Source organism: Salvelinus alpinus, chromosome 7 (assembly GCF_045679555.1).
Source record: "Salvelinus alpinus chromosome 7, SLU_Salpinus.1, whole genome shotgun sequence".
Classification (NCBI taxonomy): domain Eukaryota; kingdom Metazoa; phylum Chordata; class Actinopteri; order Salmoniformes; family Salmonidae; genus Salvelinus; species Salvelinus alpinus.
Genome location: NC_092092.1, coordinates 30,143,989 through 30,169,974, shown reverse-complemented (window position 1 = coordinate 30,169,974; position 25,986 = coordinate 30,143,989). Strand labels below are relative to the sequence as shown.

Below are 25,986 nucleotides of genomic sequence, written 5' to 3'. Positions count from 1 at the left end.
TTTGACTCTCTATGTCCCCTATCCCTATCCAGGAAGCGGCGCAGGTCCTAATCCAGGCACTTGTCATCTCCCGTCTGGATTACTGCAACTCGCTGTTGGCTGGGCTCCCTGCCTGTGCCATTAAACCCCTACAACTCATCCAGAACGCCGCAGCCCGTCTGGTGTTCAACTTTCCCAAGTTCTCTCACGTCACCCCGCTCCTCCGCTCTCTCCACTGGCTTCCAGTTGAAGCTCGCATCCGCTACAAGACCATGGTGCTTGCCTACGGAGCTGTGAGGGGAACGGCACCCCCGTACCTTCAGGCTCTGATCAGGCCCTACACCCAAACAAGGGCACTGCGTTCATCCACCTCTGGCCTGCTCGCCTCCCTACCTCTGAGGAAGTACAGTTCCCGCTCAGCCCAGTCAAAACTGTTCGCTGCTCTGGCACCCCAATGGTGGAACAAACTCCCTCACGACGCCAGGTCAGCGGAGTCAATCACCACCTTCCGGAGACACCTGAAACCCCACCTCTTTAAGGAATACCTAGGATAGGATAAAGTAATCCTTCTAACCCCCCCCCCCTTAAAAGAGTTAGATGCACTATTGTAAAGTGGTTGTTCCACTGGATATCATAAGGTGAATGCACCAATTTGTAAGTCGCTCTGGATAAGAGCGTCTGCTAAATGACTTAAATGTAAATGTTATTACTTTTCTATTATTTCTCTATTTTCTCATTCTGCATTGTTGGGACGGGCCTGTAAGTAAGCATTTCACTGTAGTTCTCCACCTGTTGATTACAAAGCAAGTGACAAATAAAATTGTATTTGATGACACCACCAGGCAGCCATTGCAAGAATACCAATGAGCTGACCAGTCAAATTGCCAGGGTTAGAGGTTCTAAGCCTGTTCTACTCATTCTGATTTCTATGCCCATGAGTTTACCTGAATGAATACACCCCCGAGGTGGACAATGGTGCTGTTCCAGGTGGTCTATATAGGAGTCACACTGCACAAAGCTACCAATGATTGCATAACATGTTATTGATGGCATTCCACAACATCAGACTGCCATCAATAGGCTAACTAAAGTTAGTTGCAAAGTTAGGCTGAAAAGTTTTGCCACTAGCTCCTCCTTGGTTGGTTTTTCAACTGGAGCAATGTTTGGAAGGTAGGTCTGGTGTGTCAACTTTGAAGTCTGGGTCTTTGTTATCTTCCAGCCGCTTGACAGCCTGCTGGATCAATCGGGTTCTAAAGTTGAATGTCTCCTCTTCAGACACGCTTCTGTACCCAGTCCTTGGCCTGTTTGGAATACTCCACACGGCTTCTCGGATCTCCTGAAAGATGTGTAACAGAATAAAAAATAAAAAAATGTGTCCTAATTAGTCTTTCCTTGCATCCTCTTGAAAATGTTTTGTAGGAGGTATGAGTGGAGGAAAATTGGTTCCCCTCTTTGAAAAGGATACAAAGCTAGAAGATGTGAGAAATTGAACAGAGATAAAAATCCAAGACAGTATGGTTCATTGTCCTATCCTCATGTATTTTCCACCACCCCTCTCCTTCTTCCATTCCCTCCCAGGCAGGTATAAACAGAAAAAGGGATTGGTGATGTTAACTGGTATAAAACAGTCAGTCGTGTCAATGAGCTGAGCTGATATTCCAAATGTTTTAATTTAAATAATGTAAAGGTTGGGCTAGTTTGATGTCATTACAACTCATGCACAAGCTAGGGCCAGAGCCATATATGTATCTATATACAGTGCATTCAGAAAGTATTCAGAGCCCTTGACTTTTTCACATTTTGTTACGTTACAGCCTTATTTTAAAATTGATTAAATAAACACACAATACCCCATAATGACAAAGTGAAAACAGGTTTTGGAAATTGTTGCACATACATAAAACGTTAAAAAAAACATATTTACATAAGTATTCAGACCCTTTGCTATGAGACTCAAAATTGAGCTCCGGTGCATCCTGTTTCCATTGATCATCCTTGAGATGTTTCTACAACTTGACTGGAGTCCACCTGTGGTAAATTCAATTGATTGGACATGATTTGGAAAGGCACACACCTGTCTATATAAGGTCCCACAATTGACAGTGCATGTCAGAGCAAAAACCAAGCAATGAGGTCGAACGAATTGTCTGTCGAGCTCCGAGACAGGATTGCATCGAGGCACAGATCTGGGGAAGGGTACAAAACATTTTCTGCAGCAATGAAGGTCCCCAAAAACACAGTTGCCTCCATCATTCTTAAATGGAAGAAGTTTGAAACCACCAAGACTTCCTAGAGCTGGCCGCCCGGACAGACTGAGCAATCAGGGGAGAAGGGCCTTGGTCAGGGAGGTGACCAAGAACTCAATGGTCACTCTGACACAGCTCCAGATATCCTCTGAGGGAGAACCTTCCAGAAGAACAACCATCTCTGCAGCCCTACACCAATCAGGCCTTTATGGTAGAGTGGCCAGATGGAAGCCACTCCTCAGTAAAAGGCACATGACAGCCCACTTGGAGTTTGCCAAAGGCACATAAAGGACTCTCAGACCATGAAAAACAAGATTCTCTGGTCTGATGAAATCAAGATTGAACTCTTTGGTGAAGCATGGAGCTGGCAGCATCATGCTGTGGGGATGTTTTTCAGCGGCAGGGACTGGGAGACTAGTCAGGATCGAGGGAAAGATGAATTGAGCAAAGTACAGAGAGATACTTGATGAAAACCAGCTCCAGAGTGCTCAGGACCTCAGACTTGGGTGAAGGTTCACCTTCCAAACAGGACAACGACCGAAAGAACACATCCAAGAAAATGCAGGAGTGGCTTCGGCCCGCCTGTCCGGCGCTGCCAGAGTCGCCCGCCTGTACGGCGCTGCCAGAGTCGCCCGCCTGTACGGCGCTGCCAGAGTCGCCCGCCTGTCACGCCCTGACCGTAGATTGCTTTATATGTTTCTATTTTTTGTTTGGTCAGGGTGTGATGTGGGTGGGCATTCTATGTTTGTATGTCTAGGTTTTGTATTTCTATGTTTTTGCCGGGTATGGTTCTTAAGCAGGGACAGCTGTTTTTCGTTGTCTCTGATTGAGAACCATACTTAGGTAGCCTGTTTTCCCACTGTTTAGTTGTGGGTGGTTATTTTCTGTTTAGTGTTGGTTGCACCTTGCAGAACTGTTTTGGCTATTCTTTTTGTTATTTTGTATTTAGTGTTCAGTGTCAATAAACAACATGAACACGTACCACGCTGCGCTTTGGTCCTCACCTTCTTCCTCCGATGAATGCCGTGACACAAACAGCAAACAATACAAGTAATGAACAGCAAAAATCACTAGCCTTATGTCAATCTACTATCCCCCACAATAGAAAAGTTTACCTATTCTATTGGTCAACTTGTCAAGAAATAGCCTATTCTAAACAGACTCTGGGACAGTTGTGTCAAGTTAGAGCCCAAATTCATACAACCAGTAGGCCTAGGCTATATATTTTTTTAAACATTAAAAAGCAATTAGTCTGATGCAACAGATCAGAACATTTAGCTTAAAATGTTAATAAACTATTATTTTGTCACATTATCAGCGTACAGTAGCAATGCGCACAAAACAGTAGGCTATGCATGAATGTCCATTCCATAATGCAATTAGCGGGAAAAGCGAGCGGTTTCATGTGACAGATTAAAATATCGGTTAGAAATTTAGAAAGAGGAGATCTTATAGGCTACTTTGAAGCAAGGTAAGACATGCCTCATAATATATATTAAAATGTTATGGTTTCAAACAATGAAGTATGTTTTCAAAATGCATATCCTACTGCCCACAGCTCATTGCAAAGTGGCGTGTGATGTGCTGATGAAGCCTGCCTTCTGTTGACGTTTGAGAAGCTATAGAAGCAGCTCTCACGGTCTGACCGATTTTCCGCTCAAAGGCTCTGTATGTATATACTGTATAGGTGTGATAAACAAGATACATAACGAATATACTGTAGCCTACACACGCGTCAATTTAATTCCAGTAAATGATTTAAATTAACCTATAGACCGATAAGCATGACCAGTAAAATATATTTATATCGACTGATTTTACTATCAATGAATAAGCTAAAAAGCATTGTTTTGCAATGGTTTTGCAATTTTCTTCTTCTCCTGGACAATTGCCAGGTGGCAATTTGATTTATCAGCTTTTCTATATTTTTATAAGCCAAAAGTTAACGGAAACCCTGGTACAGAGTGACCTTGGATGGGGTTTCTCTTTAGACAGACAGTGTTTCAAACAGCCATCCACCTCTATCCATCCCATTGCTGCATATTGAGAATGCCAGTCAAACAGAGCCGAGCGATGTGATCTCTGTGTGCTCGGGTCAGATACAGTCATGACTAGGGCTGTTACGGTGACCGTATTAACGCCACACCGGAGGTCACAAGTCATGACGGCAGTCAAATTCCACGTGACCATTTAGTCACGGTAATCAGGCTTCTCCAAGCTCTGATAATGCTGATGGTCATTAGTAGCCTACCAAACTCCCTCTAATTACTCTGACAACAGTGCAAATGTCATCGAAAATATAAACATTTCATGAGAGCCCGTGAGCTGATGTTGCGCATCCTTTCTATAGGCTATGCATTTGCGTGACAAAACTGAGTGATGGCCTCTATTAAAAAGAGGAGGATCCCATCAACTTTCTATAGGTTAGGCCTACTGTCACACCCTGATCTGTTTCACCTGTCCTTGTGATTGTCTCCACCCCCCTCCAGGTGTCGCCCATCTTCCCCATTATCCCCTGTGTATTTATACCTGTGTTATCTGTTTGTCCGTTGCCAGTTCGTCTTGTCTTGTCAACGAGCGTTTTTCTCAGCTCCTGTTTTTCCCCAGTCTCTCTTTTTCTCGCCCTCCTGGTTTTGACGCTTGCCTGTCCGGACTCTGAGCCCGCCTGCCTGACTGCTCTGCCTGCCCCTGACCCTGCCTGCCGTCCTGTACCTTTGCCCCTACTCTGGATTACCAACCTCTGCCTGACCTGAGCCTGCCTGCCGTCCTGTACCTTTGCCCCACCACTCTGGATTATCGACCCCTGCCTGCCTTGACCTGTTGTTTGCCTGCCCCTGTTGCTGTAATAAACATTGTTACTTCAACACAGTTTGCATTTGGGTCTTACCCAAAACGTAATACCTCCTATATTTATTTCTCAACTTTCCTAATATTAAGCACATTGCTTCTCTTTAAAAACAGGTGAATAGCCTACCTGACTGACATGAAAATGAACCACAGAAAAGTGTCCTCCATTCGCATTTAACTGCATAGATGACATGTATTTTTTCTCGCTGCCCGTTTCAAAACAGGTGCATGATAATTGTCCATTCAAATCAAAACAAATTTCACACATATATTATTTAGTATATGTAAAGACAGGATTAAATCAAGAATAGTGTGATGTGTAACGATATCAGCCTATTACTTGTAAATGATATATTATCACTTGTGAATGATGTACAGCTTAAGGCAAACAGCGCATGCTTTTTTGTTGCGACTTTATCAAATCATAGTCGCACACCTCATGTAGCCTAGCCCAAAGGCCCATATGTTTTGATAAGGTTTGTAACACAACTAAAGTGGCCATATAACATCTTAAAATGCAGCACATTAATCCGCTTTACAACGGATGTTGAGCCTAACTGGCATGCATAAGCAGTGCGTGAGTTTCAAGTTTGGGGAAGATCATTTTCACCATAACAATGCACCTTTACACTGCTGCGCTTATAATATGAATCAATATCCTAATAGTTTAGCAACATTTAAAGCTAAACGTTGTCATCTGTTGTGTCAGGCTCATTGCTTAAAACAGTTTTTTTGATGCTAGTGGTTGTATTAATTTGGGATCTATGGCATCCCACAACTGTCCCAGACTAAGTTTGGAATATTTATTTCTAGCACAGAAATTAATAGGTTAATTTTTGTAATATAGGGGATAGCAGATTGACATAGCAAAAGTACTAGCCTGTTCGTTAGCCCTACTCATCTTGTTGGCTGACAAAAAGTAAACGTGGACAGTTCTTACAATATCTTCAATATGTGCCTAGGAATTGGATAAGGACGCTCGCAGTTGCGTCCCCGATGTGTCTGTCTTCACTTGTAGCCTGTGAGAAAGATCCGATCACGTGACAAAGCCATGTGAGTGAGAGGTGCTTCAGCACGCAGCCAGGTGAAGGGAATTATAATTATTATATTCAGCCAAGAGCACAACAGCCACTGGCCACAAAAGGCATGGATTTTTTTAGGGGGCATTATGGCCACACAAAAGGAATGAAGCCAGGCATTCGAGGCATTATCAAGTGCTTGTCAAATTGTGAATGAGAGACTGATGAAGTGTGTACAGCCTGCTCAAAAAAACAAAGCAGAGATCATGCCTTTCATGCAACTTTCATCATTTGTCACATCATGACGCCTTAGAATGTATTCAAAATCAAATCATATAGCCCAACATTTGATCACAACATAGTAACATAAATAACTCTAAATTAAGCATGTAGGAGTACCTGTTTATTTGTTAACTGCTTAACACAGAATAACCGTATGTGCACACTCCCTCAAATCATTTGGAGAAAATATCCTTTCTATTTTATTCAGCTATGTTCAATTGTATTCTTCATACTATAAAATAATATAAAATAATGCCATGGCATTCTAAGCAAATCTTGTCTGCTAAATGAACTAGTGTAGCCCACAGCCATATGGCATAGCCAGATCAGGGCCTAACTGTCATGCCCTGACCTTAGAGATCCTTTTTATGTCTCTATTTTGGTTGGTCAGGGCGTGAGTTGTGGTGGGCATTCTATGTTTTGTTCTGTGTGTTGTATTTCTATGTGTTTGGCCTGGTATGGTTCCCAATCAGAGGCAGCTGTCAATCGTCTCTGATTGAGAACCATACTTAGGTAGCCTGTTCCCACCTGTGTTTGTGGGTAGTTGTTTTCTGTTTTGTGTATTGCACCTTGCAGAACTGTTCGCTTGTCGTTTTGTTGTTTTTTGTTCAAGTATTCGTATTTATTAAAAGTATTATGAATACTTACCACGCTGCACCTTGGTCTTCTCCTTCTCCCGACAACAGCCGTTACACTAACATAAGTACAACTCAGAGTATGCTGTTCTGTTCTTCTGTAATAGACTACATTTTCTTCATATCATGTTTCTTTAGACCTGTCTAAAATAAATAATGGATTTATTGTGATAGTGTGGGCTAGATTACATGGATGTATGAGACTTTTTCAAATGTAGATGTTCCAAAGGTCTGTATCAGTGGCTTGTAGGCTATGCGTGAAAGCCAGGAGATGCTAAATGTGTTTATGTTAATTAACCAGTCCCTCCAGGATTTCGAGCCATTTTTTTGTGATTTCTGCCGCCAAAAATGCTTGATTTTTCAGCAGCTTTTCTGAAATTCTGCGTTACATTTTGCAATGTTCTTTTCACGTTAATTTCATATAAAGCAATAAAAAGTCATCTGTGCTCAGTTTTAGGACGATTTTAGGCAGAATACATAATACAAAAACTATTTGATACATCTAAAGTGCTCAATTTTGTTTATTTTCCTGAACAAACAGCTCTGTCATAATCCACTCACACATACATCAGGCTTGGGGCTTGCTATCAACACGAGATGCACCTTCCATTCCCACTCACACACTCTCTCTAAAAAAACTAATATATTCATAGCTGATCAATCGCTTTCCATTTGAGGATCGATAATTATTTCGCATAAGTTGTCTTCAAAATACTTGATTGTGATTTTTTTCTGAAAGGGTCGTAAGGGAGATAAAAAACGGAAAACTTAAAAATAGTGTATTGTGGTTGATATTTTACCTTTATTTAAATAGGCAAGTCAGTTAAGAACAAATTCTTATTTTCAATGACAGCGAAGACTGTGGCAAGAGCTGAAAAAATCAAGGTGAGTGGCGTTTTATTCAAACCTTTACTCCGCTACCCTTGGCTTTAGTAGGGTGGTCGGCACTCTGCTCTCCCAAGTCTGTCTTTGGAGAGCGCTGCTCAAAGCACTGAGTGGAATTTGTCAGCTTTGCCGTGTTAAACTCTATAAAACTTAATATGGATCACGAAAGCACCATCTTTCTGGATTTTTTCCTAGGCTGTCATTGAAAATAAGAATTTGTTCTTAACTGACTTGCCTAGTTAAATAAAGGTAAAATATCAACCACAATACACTATTTTTAAGTTTTCAGTTTTTTATCTCCCTTACGACCCTTTCAGAAAAAAATCACAATCAAGTATTTTGAAGTGGGTGCCTTGTTCAGGGTCAGAACGACAGATTTGTACCTTGCCAGCTCGGGGAGGCGAACTTGCAACCTTTCAGTTACTAGTCCAACGCTCTAACCACTAGGCTACCCTGCCACCGGATATGTACTTTTAAAACAGTATTACCATTTTAAAAAATCCAGAAAGATGGTGCTTTCGTGATCCGTATTAAGTTTTACAGAGTTTAACACGGCAAAGCTGACAAATTCCACTCAGTGCTTTGAGCAGCGCTCTCCAAAGACAGACTTGGGAGAGCAGAGTGCCGACCACCCTACTAAAGCCAAGGGTAGCGGAGTAAAGGTTTGAATAAAACGCCACTCACCTTGATTCTTTCAGCGCTTGCCACAGTCTTCGCTGCTACCACTTCAGTCATGGTGATCTGCCGCTGCTGTGGGAACTGTTCTGACATTCTCATATGCTTTGCTGATTCGAAGTTACTGTTTGTCGACTTTCTCTTGTTTCCAAAAACATTTGGAAATTGTTTCGCACATTATTTTTGTTGGCAAATGAGATTGATTTCTATTTATTGTACTGCCTGTCAGCCATCAACAATCACCTATCATCTTCGCACGTAAAAACGCTGACAGGCCAGGGGGAAAAAAACTTTGTTGACGTGTGGTTGGATTGGACCGTTTTCCACGATAACAGTGAAGTAATTGGTCAAAATTAGGAACCCGCTTTCGATTGGACCCTTTCATGCGCTAAAAGTGCGGGGATTGATCAACATTGTGAGCTCTCGCATAATATGAACTGATTGGTTGATTTTGCATTGAATTATGCGATCGCAGAATCCTGGAGGGACTGATTACCGTGAGACCGGCAGCTATTTGCTTGACAATCACTGGCTGACAAAATTTCATGACCGCTACAGCCCTAGGACTCATGACCAAATTATTGGCACGCTTGATAAAGATGAGCCAAAAAGACTATATCAAATAAATAATACAAATACTGAAAAAACAAAAAAATTGGGAACTTAAATAGTTTTATACTAATACAATGGCTCAGAGAAAAATATTTTGTTTGAGAAGTAAAACATTATCTCAAAATGATGGGAGTCAAAACTATTGTCACCCCCGTTTGTACTCTCCCCTTGCAAGGATAATGGCACTGAGCCTTTTTCTAAAATGTTTTATGAGATTGGAGAACACATTGGGAGGGATCTTAAACCATTCCTCCAAACAAAATCTTTCTAGGTCCTCAATATCCTTCGTCTAAGCTTATTTACTGCTCTTTCCAATTCATACCACAGGTTCTCAATGGGGTTCAGGTCCGGGGACTGAGATGGCCATTGCAAAATGTTGATTTTGAAGGGTCAATTAACCATTTCTTTGTCGATTTTAGATGTGTGCTTGTGATTATTGTCTTGGAAGAGGCAAGTAGGTTTTTGGCTAAAATGTCATGGTACTGGGTATAGTTCATGATGCCGTTGACCTTAACAAGTGCCCAGGAGCAATGGAAGCAAAATAGCCCCATAACATCAAAGGTGTGAGGTTCTTTTCTACATATGCATCCTTCTTTCAACGCCAAACCCACCACTGGTGGCCAAAGAGCTTTATTTTCATGTCATCTTACCATAGCACTGATCCAATACAAGTGTCAATGTTGTTTAGCAAACTCCAGGGGTTTACATTTGTTGGATGACATGAAAATAGAGCTCTTTGGCCACGCACACCAGTGGATAGAGCTCTTTGGCCACGCACACCATTGTATAGAGCTCTTTGGCCACGCACACCAGTGGATAGAGCTCTTTGGCCACGCACACCAGTGGATAGAGCTCTTTGGCCACGCACACCATTGTATAGAGCTCTTTGGCCACGCACACCAGTTGGCCACGCACACCAGTGGATAGAGCTCTTTGGCCACGCACACCAGTGGATAGAGCTCTTTGGCCACGCACACCAGTGGATAGAGCTCTTTGGCCACGCACACCATTGAATTGAAGAGGGCAGTTCATAAGAGAGATGCAGACAAAGGATATCAAGGATCTGGATACATCCTGCATGAAGGACTGGTCTTAAATCCCTCCAAATGTGTTCTCCTATCTCATAAAACATTTTAGAAATAGGCTCATGTAACCGGCGTGAAATGGCTAGCTAGTTCGCGGGGTGCGCGCTAATAGCGTGTCAATCGGTGACGTCACTCACTCTGAGACCTTGAATTGGTTGTTCCACTTGCTCTGCAAGGGCCACGGCTTATGTGGAGCGATAGGTAACGATGCTTCGTGGGGGTCAGTTGTTGATGTGTGCATAGGGTCCCTGGTTCGAGCCCAGGTTGGGGCGAGGAGAGGGATGGAAGCTATACTGTTACACTCAGTGCCGTTATCCTCGCAAGGGGAGGGTGCCGGAGTATTGAACACCGGGGTGCCAATCATTTTGAAAAGATGACTTGTTAAACAAAATCTCTTTCTCTGAGCAATTGTATTCGTATACATTTTTGGAGCATACAATATAGCTCAGTGTTTGTATTATTTCTTTTATAACGTTTTTTTGCTCATCTTTAGCAAGGGTGCCAATCATTTTGGTTGCGACTGGAGATCACACTGGAGACAGAACCTGACGACAGTCACAGGTTTCTTTATCTACATAGCCCAACCACAGGCTCAGGTTCACATGTTTAATAGTTTCTACCTAGCCGTATATACTGTACGACTCCAATGGACTGTTTTGACCCACATGCCCCGAGTTCATCTAACCACCTGTCCTCTGTACTTATAGAAGTATCAAATGGAATAGTAGTAGCTTTTTAAATCACATGTCAAATTTGCAGACATTCCTCAATCTCTTACATTGGTTTCTGTCCAGCGCCTGAAAAAGTTGGAAGTTGGATGTGGGTATAGTATTTTTCCTTTCTCATTGATTATACCTGCTGTGCTGTAGGAGGTTAACTAACTAACTGACTCACTAGATTCAACCTGGCTGTGAGGCTGCTGGGGAAATAAGCATCAAAGATGTGTCAGATCCATAGACTGACTGACTGGAGCCTAATTATCTCAAAACCCCTGTAGAGATGAAGAGGAACTGGTAGGCTCCACATACACACCCGGCGGGAGGATTCTGTTATTTGTGGCAGTGAGAGTGTAGGTCACAGACCAGAGGTTACAAATGAGCAGAGAGAGAGAGCGAAGGAAAGATGGAGAGAGAAAGAGCGGGGGAGAGAGGCCAAATGGACACATTACTGTCATTATTTGAGGTAATGAATCTGGTTTTGATGTGACTGAGCGTGTATGAGTGTGAGTGTGTGGAACCCCCCTGGTTTCTGCAAAACATCAAGTGGGACACAAGGTTTGAGTTGACATATAAATACTCTCCTAGATGTATGCCCATTGGTTGAAAGAAAGGAAAGTGATTATTGCACTTGTTAATCAGCAAGCATGGTGGAATTTCCTTAGAGTGCCATGCTCATTGGCTGAAGTTAAAGTTAAATCATTACCATAGATACCTGCTACGTTGACGAGGTAACATTATAATCATGACCAAATAAATGCCTGCTACGCTAATGAGCTAACATTATAAATGCTACCCTATAAATACCGGCTATGCTGTTGCGGTAACGTTACTACCTTATACATACCTGCTATGCTGATGAGTGAGATAGGAAGCGATGTGAATTATGTGTTCGTTCACAAGATTAATAAAAAGTGAAGAGCCAGTTAGACCAGCCTTCCTAATCGAAATTTGTAAACTACATTACACTCCTTGAATGTCCTCTCGTGTGTGTGTGTGTGTGTGTGTGTGTGTGTGTGTGTGTGTGTGTGTGTGTGTGTGTGTGTGTGTGTGTGTGTGTGTGTGTGTGTGTGTGTGTGTGTGTGTGTGTGTGTGTGTGTGTGTGTGTGGTTGACTGCACAGACTGACTCAACTAGGATACAGACAGACAGGTAGGAGCTGGCAACCTTTCCCCTTCAACAGAGGAGGAGAGACAGAGAGAGATACACTAGAAAGGAGGGGGAGGAGGGGTAGCTACAACGTGAGAGTATCAGACTCTCAAAAGAGCATATCTGAGGATTGGCTCCACATGCAGGAGTCTCGCGCAGCTGTAATTGCCCGCGGATATATTATCGGAAAGCCGGATAACTGGAGGAGGATCTGAGGAGAAGTCGCCAAATATTGTGTTGAACGTTGGGGTTAAGTGCGTCTCCCATTCCCGTTTGCCATTATGGGAGGGATAGATCGGCAGCGGAGGGTATCCCTGGCTCTTACCTTGAACTTCCTCGCGCTGATTCTAGCCGTGTCTGCGTTGACTACCAGCTACTGGTGCGAGGGGACACGGAAAGTTGCAAAACCTTTCTGTACCGGACCGGTCACCACGAAACAGTCGTTCTGTATCAGGTTCAACAGCTCGAACATTAACGACAGCAGACTGGTCCAGTACATCTGGGAGTCCGGCGAGGACAAGTACATTATGAGGAAGTTCCACACCGGGATCTGGTTTTCGTGCGAGGAGAACGTCAATATGACAGGTAAGAGAGAGATGGTGCTTTCACGACAACTGGAAACTCAGGGAAAAAACAAGGTGAAATCATAACGTCAGTGATCTTCACTTCCGGACGGAGTTTCCAACTTGGAATTCCGAGTTGGATGACCGGTCAAAAAAAAAAATTCCAGTTGGATCTTGTTTTTTCCCCAAGTTCCCAGTTGTCTTGAACCAGGTAAGAGAAGCTAAGAGAATATAACTTTTTCGCACACCGCGATGTGACGCGCCTGCACGCATGTATAGACATGAAGGAAGTAGACTAGTTTTTAAATGGAAAGTTATAATTGGGTTCTCAGAATCATGGACTATGCAAATGTGTAGGCTATGCCTATGTATTTGTTATTGTCTTTCAGGAGAAATTAAATGTCCATAGTTGTTATGTGAGCTGTATTATGTTATATGTTTTTCATGTTACTGTTTACTTTAATATAGTTGAAATCTGAAATTCAAACAATAATAACGTTTTGTTAAATAGCTGAGGGATGGGGTTGGGGAAATTTAACCACTCTCAAATTCATAGACAGAGCTATGGAAGTAAGGGCTTCATGATATCCATGATATCAACAACATGTTTCGAGGATGTTTGTTTACATTTAAATTACAAACAAAATCTGTTTATAATTTGGGTTCTGATGGGGTACGACAGTTGAACTAAACTCATGAGGCATGTTTAAATTATATTTTTTCAAGAATCAATGGTTAGGCCTATATATCATTCATTAAGAAAATAATAATAATTAAACAATCGCAGCTTCGTTAATTGATGTCCGACACTGTGACATAGTTGCGTGCATTGCATGTGAAGGGTATTTGGAGCTATTGATAAATCTACAGTGTCCTCTGAAATTACCCGTTCCTTCAAAAATATTGGATAGCCTAAGTGAAAGATTACATTCAACGAGAGCAAGAATGTCAAGCGTGAGAAATTGCATCGACAGTTGTAACAATAGACCGAACAATATACCTATTTTAGAACGGATAGCTGTTGCTGACCGGTCATCGGATTTTTAAAAAGTTATTTAACCTTTACTAGGCAAGTCAGTTAAGAACAAAATCGTATTTACAATGACGGCCTACACCGGCCAAACCCGGACGACGCTGGGCCAATTGTGCGCCGACTTATAGGACTCCCAATCACGGCCAGTTGTGTTGCCTCAAATCGAACCAGGGTGTCTGTAGTGACAGACAGTGACATTATGGCAGAAATACTGATAAATTCTGAACAGAATGGATAAAATAGCCTACTGATTTTTACCGTCTCGTAATTATGCCATAAAATAGTCTGCACGACAGTGTGAGAAATAGACGGAAATTCAATATGTTTGGTGTAAATCTTGTGTCACTGGGGTGGCCAACACTCGTCTCGAAGAGCTGCTGGGTCTGCTACGAATGCAGGCTTTTTCACACCCGAAAAACGTCCTGCAGAGTAGTAGAATCAGGTGTGTTTCAACAGGGATGGTGCAAAAGACTGCACGGGTTTAGCCACCTTAGAAATATGATGACTGAGTGTTTGACTGTATTGTTTTTGATTTTGTGGGATATTCTATTTCAGGTGAAATCTGCAGAAGTTTCATTTATGTCACACCCTCACATGAAAGAGGTAGGTTTTGTGTAGTAACGTGTTATTACATTGTAATTGATGTGTTATTAACACAATTTGCTATGCATCTGTGAATGGCTAAATGGATGTTTTATTTTGATCAAGATTCCAGTCATCTCTTATATCAGGAATTACAAGAGCAGCTCAAAAGGTGAAAATTGCACCCAGTCCCTTAATAATCATGGAGTAGGTTCACATGCAGGGCTCAACTGAGATTGAAGTTATCCTGAAGGATTATTTGGATGTGTCAATTGAAAAGTGCAAACCTAACAGCATTTAAGAAGAGTAGAAACACTGCGTTGTCCTGGGGAGCTACTGTGATTGCAGGCTTTTGTTCCTGCCCAGCATTAACACACCTGATTCTGCTAATCTAGGTCCCGAGAAGCAGTTGATCAGTATCATCTGGTGTGTTATCCATGCTGTAGTCACTCATTCAAATCCAGCAGAGTTTGGACTTCTATAGGTCTTCAAAGAGGATGGATAGAAAGAGAGAGGATGAATAGATAGCGTCTCACTCTGTCAATCAGACATCCATCCTTCATTCTTTTCACCTCCTCCGTGTTGGCACACTAATTCACTACACACAAACACACACAAACATACAACCTGTCAGTGCCTAATTCAGTACCACATGAAAGACTGTTGAATAGCTTCCTAACAGGACAAGACCAGACACACGCACTGGCTGGAATTAAATCTTCCTGTGACACTGACAGAATGAAAGAATGAGAATGACAGACACCCGAAACTGATTGTGGTTTGGTTGTAACTTCACCTGTTCTATTTAACTGTTCAATCTGAGAGATGTGATTAAACATGTCCAATTGTGAACTCAATTGAGTCCTATGTCACTGCCTCTGTGCCCAAAATGGGCATTATTATGACTTAGGGCCCTTGTTGGTTTTATGATTTGATTTCATCCAATAAGTCCATACCTTTCTGTGTGCTTTTGTGATGGGGGATATGTTGGTTAGGAAATTGAAGTTATTGAAATAGCTAAAGGGATACTCTCAGCTAGACGAACAAAAAAAACGAAATGTGAAAGAGACACATATGTGAGATTCATTTGCATAAATCACAGACTACCTTCATCTTTTTAATATGCATCTTGATCCTGCCGTGAAATTTAAATGAACACCTTTGATTAATCATTGAAATCCCATGACGACCCCAGGAAGAGTAGCTGCTGCTTTTGCAGTGGCTGATGGGGATCCTAATAAATACCAATACCATTAAAGAATTTGGTCGGAACAAGTAAAAATGATTGCTCGATCACTAAGAGAGAAGAATAAATTAAATTATTAACCGAGTTCTAGGCCTACTTTTAACTTAAAAATTGCAACTGTGGTTGGCAGCACTTAACATTCTACAGGTCTTATAGCAAAGTAGCTAACAGTGTTATAATCTATGTAATTACACTGTAATTGGTTAGTAATAACATGGATTTATTATAAGTTGCCCCTTATTAGTATATGACTACACAGTAATATAACTGTAGTAACAGCATAGTAACAGCATAGTAGTTACATAGGTATTGCTCAAATCAATCAAATTCAATGTTATTTGTCATGCTTCATAAACAACAGGTGTAGACTAACCGTGAAATGCTTACATACGGGACCTTTTCACTTACGGATCTTTTTCCAACAATGCAGATTTAAATGATAAAACATTTTGATGACCTATTTAGCAGTCTTGTATAGCAGTCTCATGGCTTGGGGGTAGCTGTTCAGGGTCCTGTTTGTTCCATACTTGATGCACTGTCACCGCTTGCTGTGAAGTAGCAGAGAAAACAGTCTATGACTTGGGTGGCTGGAATCTTTGACAATTTTTTGGGCCTTCCTCTGACACTGCCTGGTAAGGAGGTCCTGGATGGCAGGGAGCTCGGGAGCTTCTGGGGTGGAAGAGGCGCTGTCGTGCCCTCTTCACAACTGTGTGGGTGTGTGTGGACCATGTTAATTCCTTAGTGATGTGGACAACGAGTAACTTGACGTTCTAGATCCGCTCCACTACAGCCCCATCGGTGTGGATGGGGGTGTGGTCGCCCCTTTGTTTCCTGTAGTTCACGATCAGCTCCTTTGTCTTGCTGACGTTGAGGGAGAGGTTGTTGTCCTGGCACCACACTGCCAGGGCTATGACCTCCTCCCTATAGGTTGCCTCATTGTTGTCGGTGATCAGTCCTACCACCGTCGTGTCGTCAACTAAATAATGGTATTGGAGTTATGCACGGCCATGCAGTCGTGGGTGAACAGGGAGTACAGGAGGGGACTAAACACACACCCCTGAGCGGCACCCGTGTTGGTGGTCAGCGTGGCGTATGTGTTGTTGCCATACTACCGCCTAGGCAGCCCGTCAGGAAGTGCAGGATCCAGTTGCAGAGGGAGGTGTTCAGTCCCAGGGTCTTGAGCTTGGAGGGGACTATGGTGTTGAATGCTGAGCTGTAGTCAATGAACAGAATTCTTACATAGGTATTCCTTTAGTCCAGGTGTGTGATGGCAGTGTAGAGTGCAATAGAGATTGTGTCATCTGTGCATTTGTTGGGGCAGTATGCGAATTGGAGTAAATCCAAGGTGTCTGGGATGATGGTGTTGATTGGCGTTCTTGGGCAGGGTGGTCTGCTTGAAACAAGTTGGTATTACGGACCAGGTCAGGGATAGGTTGAAATTGTCAGTGAATGCTCTGGTCAGCACATGCTCTGAGTATGCGTCCTGGTATTCTGTCTGGCCCCGCAGCCTTACGAATGTTAACCTGTTTAAAGATCTTACTCACATCGGCTATGAAGAGCCAGATCACACAGTCGTCCGGAACAGCTGGTGCTCTCATGCATGGTTCAGTGTTGCTTGCCTCGAAGCAAGCATAGAAGGCATTTAGCTCGTCTGGTAGGCTTGTGTCACTGTACCAATGTTACTATCGTTTAACTATTTTGTTACTACTGTGTAGTTACATAGTAATAGGGGCAACTTAATGTAAAGTTTTACCCTCCGTGGTCATATCAAGGACCATTCACCCACCATCCATAGCTCATATCAAGGACCATTCACCCACCATCCATAGCTCATATCAAGGACCATTCACCCACCATCCATAGCCCATATCAAGGACCATTCACCCACCATCCATAGCCCAGGCAGCGAGTGTAGGTCAAGTGGTGTGTGTGTGTGTGTGTGTGTGTGTGTGTGTGTGTGTGTGTGTGTGTGTGTGTGTGTGTGTGTGTGTGTGTGTGTGTGTGTGTGTGTGTGTGTGTGTGTGTGTGTGTGTGTGTGTGTGTGTGTGTGTGTGTGTGGTGTGCGGCGTGTGTGTCTGTCTTAGAGACAGATGCATCTTCTCTGTGACAGTGAAGGTTAATGATATGGGTGATGGGGTCACTTGTCCAACTCCCTCACCTAACCTCCCCCACCCTCTTGCAATCCCCTCCCCCACTCCCAACCCCTCCCTTCTCTCTCTCTCTCTCTCTCCCTGTAGGAGTGCTGTGGCTGTGTATCGTTTCAGAATGTCTGTATATTCTCCTTCTGGCCACCGGAGGCATCCTCATGTCCATAGAGGCGTGTCACTTAGGAAACGTCATCGACGGCCTCAAACTCAACGCCTTCGCTGCCATATTCACTGTCCTGTCAGGTAACAGCATACTTTACATGCTTTTTTTTGTTTGCACGCGTGCATGTGCCTCCTGCTATTGAGTCAGTCCCTTTTCTCCTCTCCTCACTGTTTTCGGTTAGGGTTAGAACAATGGTTAGTTTGTTAGTTTGTGTCTCAACCTTTTGTTCCTGACTGGGACAATAGAAACCCTGCAGATCAACACAGTCTTCACACTGGCAGCTTTAGGCAGCTAAAACAGCTCACTGCTATCTATGGGGCTGCAGACTGGGCTACTCTTCCTATGAGGCTGTTTCCACCCAAGGAGCATTTGTCTTTTTCAGACGGCTGGTCTAGTTTTGTCTGGATTAGTATTGATCTGGTCCTAGTGGATGGATGTTGGTTATTAGAGGAGCACTTGCCTTCTGCAGACACAAGACTTCAGTGTTCTGTTGGATAAGTGATGGTCTAGAGTAGACTCTGGAACCATGGAGCTGGTTTGCCGGCTCCTGGTCTATGCTCAAACACTCATCAATCCAGGAGTAGGCTTAATCTGGATCCGGGAAACCAGACGATAATGTCTGAGTGGATGTTAGCTATCCTATCTGTCATCAAAACCTCAGTCTTGCATCCAAGTCATTTGCGGTCATTTGGTTTGCAGAAAAGGACCAAGAGTGAATAATGAAATGGCAGGAAACTCTTTATTTTATGTCCGCCGTTAATGGAATGGATGACCAAGCCACCTCAAATCAACCACTGATTTAACAGACATTTAAAAACACAATTAAATTGTTCGCCCAAAAAAAAACCAGTCTCATCTCAGGGGAGTTATCCTGTCCTGCTTAGAAACAACAAATGTAATCAATAAAAGGGTTTTACTGTTGTTCCTGTTTTTAATGTGTTGATATAGTTTATAGAGAGGCTTACACAGTTTACCTAGCTCAGCATCTTGTTGTAATGATTTCCAGAAGAATGCTAGAGGCCAGACCAAACCATTATTAAACTTTTTTTATAATAGGGGTGTATGGAGAAGGAAAGGGGGATACCTAGTCAGTTGTACAACTGAATGTGTCTTCCGCATTTAGCCCAACCCCTCTGAATCAGAGAGGTGCGGGGGGCTGCCTTAATCGACATCATCGGCGCCCGGGGAACAGTGGGTTAACTGTCTGCCTCAACATATTTTGACCTTGTTAGCTCAGAGATTCGATCCAGCAACCTTTCGGTTATTGACCTATTGCTCCTTCAGGCCAGGCTAGACTGGGAGAGAGGGAGCATGGAGGGAGAGAGAGGGGGTGGGGGGGATGAAAGGAGATAGAGAGAGGGGGGTATGGAGGGGGAGGGAGAGTGCGGAGAGAGAGGTCTTTGTCTTAGCACAAACAGCCCATATGGGTGATTAACTTTATACTTTGCCATTACCAAGAAGAGAACAATTACTCCAAAATTTCAGCTTGGTTCACCCACCACTCTGGGAAATAAGCCTAGCTTAGTTTTAGGGGGGAAATATAAAGTTGTGTACTAGTAGAGGTGCTGCCTGAAGGAAGTTCTAAGTGTGATTGACGGAAGACACAGTACGTTTACATGCACACTAATAATTAGATATTGAATGGATTGTGGCAGTAGGCCTAGTATGCAATAGTCATGTAAACACTTCCCAGCTAGCACATTTGGTTCCTTGGAAGTTGTGAGAACAGATGTTTTTGATTTCACATTGGCTGTGGGAACAAAGGCATAAGTTTCCTGAACTTTTTAAAAAACATTCTGAGAACAAAAGTGAAAATTTCAATATGACTATTAAAAACAATGCTAGCTATTTTGGGTAAACTTTTTTAATCATGCTAACACATTTATTTTTTACGGTGACACAGCGTCAGTGAGATTCAAACCTATGATCTTCTGTTCTCTATCCATGGAATTAATACACCAGAGACAGTGACAGAGAGAGAGAGAGAGAGAGACCCCAGGACGCACATTCCCTGGAGACCCATGGAGGGAGACAGTGGGTAATCCCAGGGAGAAGGATCACTCCAGCCCTGTGCCCCGGATATATTCTCCATGCCATTGGGGTCGACTGAGTGGGTGGATATCTGGAAAGAATTTTGATCTCTTGATTGGGTGATTGAGCTGTGCTTGGGAGAAAGAGATAACGATTGGCAGAGAGGTGGTTGCCAGCTCATTTCCCGACAGATTTCTCCCATCGGACCCAGGATTCAAACTGGCAACCCTTTGGTTGCTGGCTCGCCTCTCTAACTGTTAGGCTACCTGCCACCGTTTATTGGCAATGATTGGCAGAGAGGGAAAGAGACTGGAGGTTTTGGCAGAGAGAGGGAAAGAGACTGGAGGTTTTGGCAGAGAGAGGGAAAGAGAGCAGAATTACAATTGTATGCAGCATGGCTCCAAATTAGCCAACGAGCCAGTTAAGTGGTCTTTCTGCCAATCCCATACACTGGCACAACTCTTCTCTGCTTAACCAAGTGCTCTAATCCAGTGGTTTCTAACTCTCGTCTAGGAGAGCTGCTACAGGGGCAGTAAGGTTTTGTTCCAGCCCAGCACTAACACACATGATTCAACTATCAACTCATCATCAAGGACTTTAGGACTAGGATTAGTGTAGTTGAATCTGGTGTGTTTGTGCTGGGATGGAAGAAATGTCTGCACATCCAGTAGCGCTCAAGGATTTACGGTAGGTTCCATTATAGCTCAACATTGTCTCCCTGTGGTGAAAAATGGAACTTCACACACTTCTCTATAATGCTCTATTCTACAGCGCTGGACTAGTTTACAGTTTTCCCAATCGTGTTGAAGATATTTTGGGATCTGTGCTCAAACGTATCTATAGCAAAACAGCAATGATCAAATGCTTAAATACATTTACATCACTTCCGATAATATTCTTGCCTTTTTTCCTTGCTTGCCGATCTTAGACCATCTTTTGCTAAACTTTAAATACAAATGTCATCAGTGAATACAGTGTTCACCGAATATTTACACATTGTTTTCATCAGAAGAGAAATGTGTGCAGCTGTCTTCACTATTTCCGGCAATCAGTAAATACTACTACACACAATTCTAATCACCCCATCAGTTTCATTCATTTAAATATCACAGACATGCAGATATTCCGAGAATAGAAGTAACTTTGGGTTACTCCTAAGTCGTCATCTCCAATTTTGTGACCTTCCATTTTAGAGCTTTGCTTTGGTGTGGATTGAGACCTATACTGTACATTCAGTTATGTTCCTCCATTCGTATTCACCTTTCCTTATTTCTATTGTGGATTGTGTTTCTGTGTGCCAATGAAAAGTCTACAAAACTTTGAGGAAACCAGCCTATGTATTGCATACATGAATTTGGATTGTGGTGATACAGATGAACGAATCCTGCACACAGTGTGCTTTTTATTTATTTTGATCAGGAATAATATTTGATTTGATCTGTATTAAATTGTTTGGTGAAATATGCATAAAAGGAGAGTAATTGCCCATAATTCTGCACCATTGGATAGATGTACTCCCAATTTTGATCATCATGATTTAGTGACTGCAAAGAATATGTATTGATCTACTGGAACGTTCTGTTTTGTCTGCTTGGACTCAAGAGACAAGTATGGTTGGGTTAATCTTTTTGCAGACAGTCGTGTCCTTTTTATGAATATATTAGCAATTTTACGTTATAATATAGTTTAGATGAATTTATTTATGTTTTGAGAAGGCAACTCCATTTTGAAAACGCATGAATAGAGTTCTTGTGTCTTGTGGACTCTGTTTTGAAAATCGACAACATTGCTCCAAGAAATGCATGTACGTGATTGAGATGTTTTTTTTTACTTGACTTTCCAGGTCTACTCGGCATGGTGGCCCACATGATGTTCACTACAGCCTTCCAGCTGACAGTCAGTGTGGGGCCAGAGGACTGGAAGCCTCAGACATGGGACTACAGCTGGTCATACATGTAAGCACACACACACACACACACACACACACACACACACACACACACACACACACACACACACACACACACACACACACACACAGAGAGAAAGGTCTTTAAATCACTTGAAAAAATGTCATTTTGAGTTTTTTTATATTTAATCTCCCTCTCTACCAGTCCACTTCTACACACCTGCCAATAAAGATGTGGCTTTGACATGTAAAAGTTTGTCTGTTCATCTCCTTATTATTATTATTCTCTCTCTCTCTCTCTCTCTCTCTCTCTCTCTCTCTCTCTCTCTCTCTCTCTCTCTCTAGCCTGGCGTGGAGCTCGTTCACAGCTTGCATGGCCTCCTCGGTCACCATCATCAACCGCTACACCAAGACCATCCTGGAGTTCAAACACAAGCGCAGAAACATCGAGAAGAACCTGAAGATCAAGCAGAAGCTTCTGGAGCTGGACTCTGGACCAGGGGTTGGGGTGGGACAAGTTGGACATGTGGAACAGGTGTGGGACATGTACATCAGCTCAGTACCCAGCTCAGGCTGCACAGCAGAGGAATTGCTGGACTTGTCCAGTAATGGAAGGAAGCTGTCCAATGCTTCAGTGTTTCTGGATCTGAATGACCTGCCGGATCCACAAAGAGAGGAGTACTGCTGAGGAGGGAACTAGGGGACTGATCAAGGCACTCAAAAGTACGCATATACACACAAACAAAAACATAGAAACAAATGACTTTCGTCATGAATTGCCACCCAATTTACAAACCAAATAGCATTAGCAACTGTGACTTCATGTTAGAGGAAATCCAACTCCAAGTTTCCCTGATGTTCCAAGCTGAGGTAGAGATCGGTTGAGGATGAGAGAAATGGATAGCAGAGGATGCAGTAATAAATGGTAGAAATGGAAAGGCAGAGACGAGAAATGGATAGAGGAGAGATGGATAAAGGATGATTTCAGGAAAAAAGATATATAAATATATATACATCAGTGCCTTCAGAAAGTATTCATACCCCTTGACTTTTTGTGTTACAGCCGGAATACATTTTTTTCAACCATCTACACACAATACCCCATAATGACAAAGTGAAAACATGCATTAAGAAATGTTTACAAATGTATTGAAAATGAAATACAGAAATATCTCATTTACATAAGTATTTATACCCCTGATCCTATTTTGTAGGATCACCTTTGGCAGCGATTACAGCTGTGAGTCTTTCTGAGTAGGTCTCTAAGAGCTTTCAATACCTGGATTGGGAAAAATGTGCCAATTATTATTTTTTTAATTCTTCAAGCTCTGTCAAATTGGTTGTTGATCATTGCTATACAACCATTTTCATGTCTTGCCATAGAGTTTCAAGTAGATTTAAGTCAGAACTGTAACTCGGACACTCAGGAACATTCACTGTGTTCTTGGTAAGCAACTCCAGTGTAGATTTGGCCTTGTGTTTAGGTTATTGTCTTGCTGAAAGGTGAATTAATCTCCCAGTATCTGGAGGAAAGCAGACTGAACCAGCTTTTCCTCTAGGATTTTGCCTGTGCTTAGCTCCAGTCAGTTTATTTTTTATACAGAAAAACTCCCCAGCCCTTAACGATTACAAGCATGCCCATAACATGAAGCAGCCACCACTATGCTTGAAAATATGGAGAGTTGTACTCAGTAATGTGTTGTATTGGATTTGCAACAAACATAGCACTTTGTATTCAGGACAAAAAGTGAATTGCTTTTGTGCCTTGTTGCAAACAGGATGCATGTTTTGGAATGTTTGTATTCTGTACAGACTTCCTTCTTTTCACTCTGTCAATTAGGTTAGTATTGTGGAGCAACTACAATGTTGTTGATCCATGCTAAGTTTTCTCCTGTCACAGCCATTAAACTCTGTGACTGTTTTAAAGTCACCATTGGCCTCATGGTGAAATCCCTGAGCGGTTTCCTTCCTCTCCGGAAACTGAGTTAGGAAGGATACCTGTATATTTGTAGTGACTGGTTGTATTGATGCACCATCAAAAGTGTAATTAATAACTTTACCATGCTCAAAGGAATATTCAATTTTACCCATCTACCATCTTTGCCAGGCATTGGAAAACCTCCCTGGTCTTTGTGGTCGAATCTGTGTTTGAAATTCACTGCTCGACTCAGGGACCTAAAATATAATTAACTGTATGTGTGGGGTACGGAGATGTACCCCACACATACAAAAATTCAACAATTCAAAAATTATCATTCAAAAATTATGATAAACACTATTATTAAACGCGGTGAGTCCTTGCAACTTATTATGTGACTTGTTAAGCAAATTTTTACTCCTGACTTATTTAGGCTTGCCATAACGAAAGAGTTGAATACTTATTGACTCAAGACATTTCAGCTTTTCATTTTTTATTAATTGGTAAAAATGTTGAAATACATCATTCCACTTTGACATTATGGGGTATTGTGTGTAGACCAGTGACAAACATCCAAATGTAATAATTTTAAATTCAGCTGTAAGTCAATGGGTGTGAATACTTTCTGAAGGCACTGTGTATATATATACAGTATATATATATATATAAATTATGTGGATAGAGACATAGGGGATGATAAAGAGTAGAAATAGATAAAGGATGAGGGTAGAGAGAATTCCCAGGCCATGCTGAGTGCCTTTGATTCCAGCTCCTGTCTTGTGATCAACTTCAAACAGCTTGCAGAGCACTGAGTGGGAGACTGTTACAAAGTTACAAAGGCCAACTCCTATTCCTATTGTTCTCGCTCTAATGAGACACAGGAGATTCCATTATGTAGATCGTAAATGTGCAAACAGCCAAAACTCAGCCATTATTATTTCCTGCTCTTTCTTTCCATGTGCAGATAGATGTATTGCTTTTTTGATGATTTCTAGGACATGAAAAGGTGTACATGACAATTGTAGTGAAATACCGAAGGCAACAGATAGGAATCCCCCATCAATGTACACATTATAGACTTGAAGTTGAATAAACCAGCATCAAATAATTGTATTTCAAAACGGTATTGAAGATAATTATGATTTATACTTTATTAGTTAGTATGACTTACTTACAGTGACTTAAAGTTCATTTGATCATTTATTTCTGTATATAATGTGTATTACGTTTTCTTATTTATTTATTAACATTCAAATACATTTGTTTAATTTAACTGTTGAATTAAGTTACTATTTTAAAGATATTTTACATTTTCCTGCCATGTTAAATTTGTTCTTCCTTGTTCTCAAGGTAGAGATGGTTATGCTTCTTTTAGTGTGTGTTGGTGTCATATTTGTAACATATTTATGTAAAGTGCTATTTTGGTAACTTCATGTGTGTGATTAACTGCAATGATTCATTTAAATTATAGGAATTCTATGTTAAGATGTACAGAATATTATACATTTATATCAAAGATATAAGGGCAAATTATGAAGCATTAAATAAAGTAACTTGTTTATTGCCAAATGTAATTGTTTATATTGTTACGTACTAATAAGTTTCAGCGTTGATAACAGAAATAAAATAATACCTTTTTATACTAAATCTGTAAGCCTACATTGTTTAATTTACTGATAACCTTAGAAGTCAGACCAAAAAGATTAATTTTTATTTGTTTCTTTTAGAGTGTATTTTTCTGAACTCAGAACTGTGTACAGTTAAATTGACAAAGGAATGGTCCGATAAATTATGTGAGAAGGACCCTACAGTGTTGGCGATTTGATGATTGCCGAAAGATTGCGCAGTTCCTCTAATATCCATTGCAGGTCAGTGGTTACTCATTTTTGTCACTATGGCGGTCTGCCTTATTGCTGACTGAGCTCAATGGGTCCCACCAGCTTGTAGTCCTCAAAACCGGAAATGAGATACCGCTGGTCAGTTCGAACATTCCTATGGGGGAAATGAATGGCAAAAGAAAGCGATTTGAATAAGGTCTGAGGCTTAGAAGATCTTCTATGTTTTGTTCTATGAGATATCAGTCAATTAACATGACCTTAATGAATTATGAAACCTTTTATATGCTTTATGTGCTTGTTTTGATTACATAAATGCTTCCAAATTCACTTAGCTGATGAAGATTATCTCATAGAATGAAACATATAAGATCTGCTAAGCCTGTGTTTACCACAGACCTTATTTTCGGCTTTTATCCAACCCCCCCCC

The 25,986-nt window shown here is 41.8% G+C and overlaps 1 protein-coding gene across 1 annotated transcript; it reads left to right on the top strand.

Moving 5' to 3' along the window:
* The first annotated feature begins 12,197 nt into the window (after nt 1–12,197).
* On the top strand, nt 12,198–25,366 carry gsg1l2b (gsg1-like 2b). Its single transcript, XM_071409761.1, has 5 exons — nt 12,198–12,714; nt 14,281–14,328; nt 17,791–17,943; nt 21,738–21,849; nt 22,149–25,366. Exons 1-5 carry the CDS (start codon nt 12,411–12,413, stop codon nt 22,489–22,491), a joined length of 960 nt encoding a protein of 319 aa, XP_071265862.1. The 5' UTR covers nt 12,198–12,410; the 3' UTR covers nt 22,492–25,366.
* The last annotated feature ends 620 nt before the right edge of the window (nt 25,367–25,986 follow it).

What these genes read in the sequence shown, in the direction of transcription:
- gsg1l2b (XM_071409761.1), top strand. Translation starts at nt 12,411, where the DNA reads ATGGGAGGGATAGATCGGCAGCGGAGGGTATCCCTGGCTCTTACCTTG. An exon ending in GGAGAACGTCAATATGACAG is followed by an intron (nt 12,715 to 14,280) that starts GTAAGAGAGAGA and finishes ATTCTATTTCAG; the next exon opens with GTGAAATCTGCAGAAGTTTC. An exon ending in GACTACAGCTGGTCATACAT is followed by an intron (nt 21,850 to 22,148) that starts GTAAGCACACAC and finishes CTCTCTCTCTAG; the next exon opens with CCTGGCGTGGAGCTCGTTCA.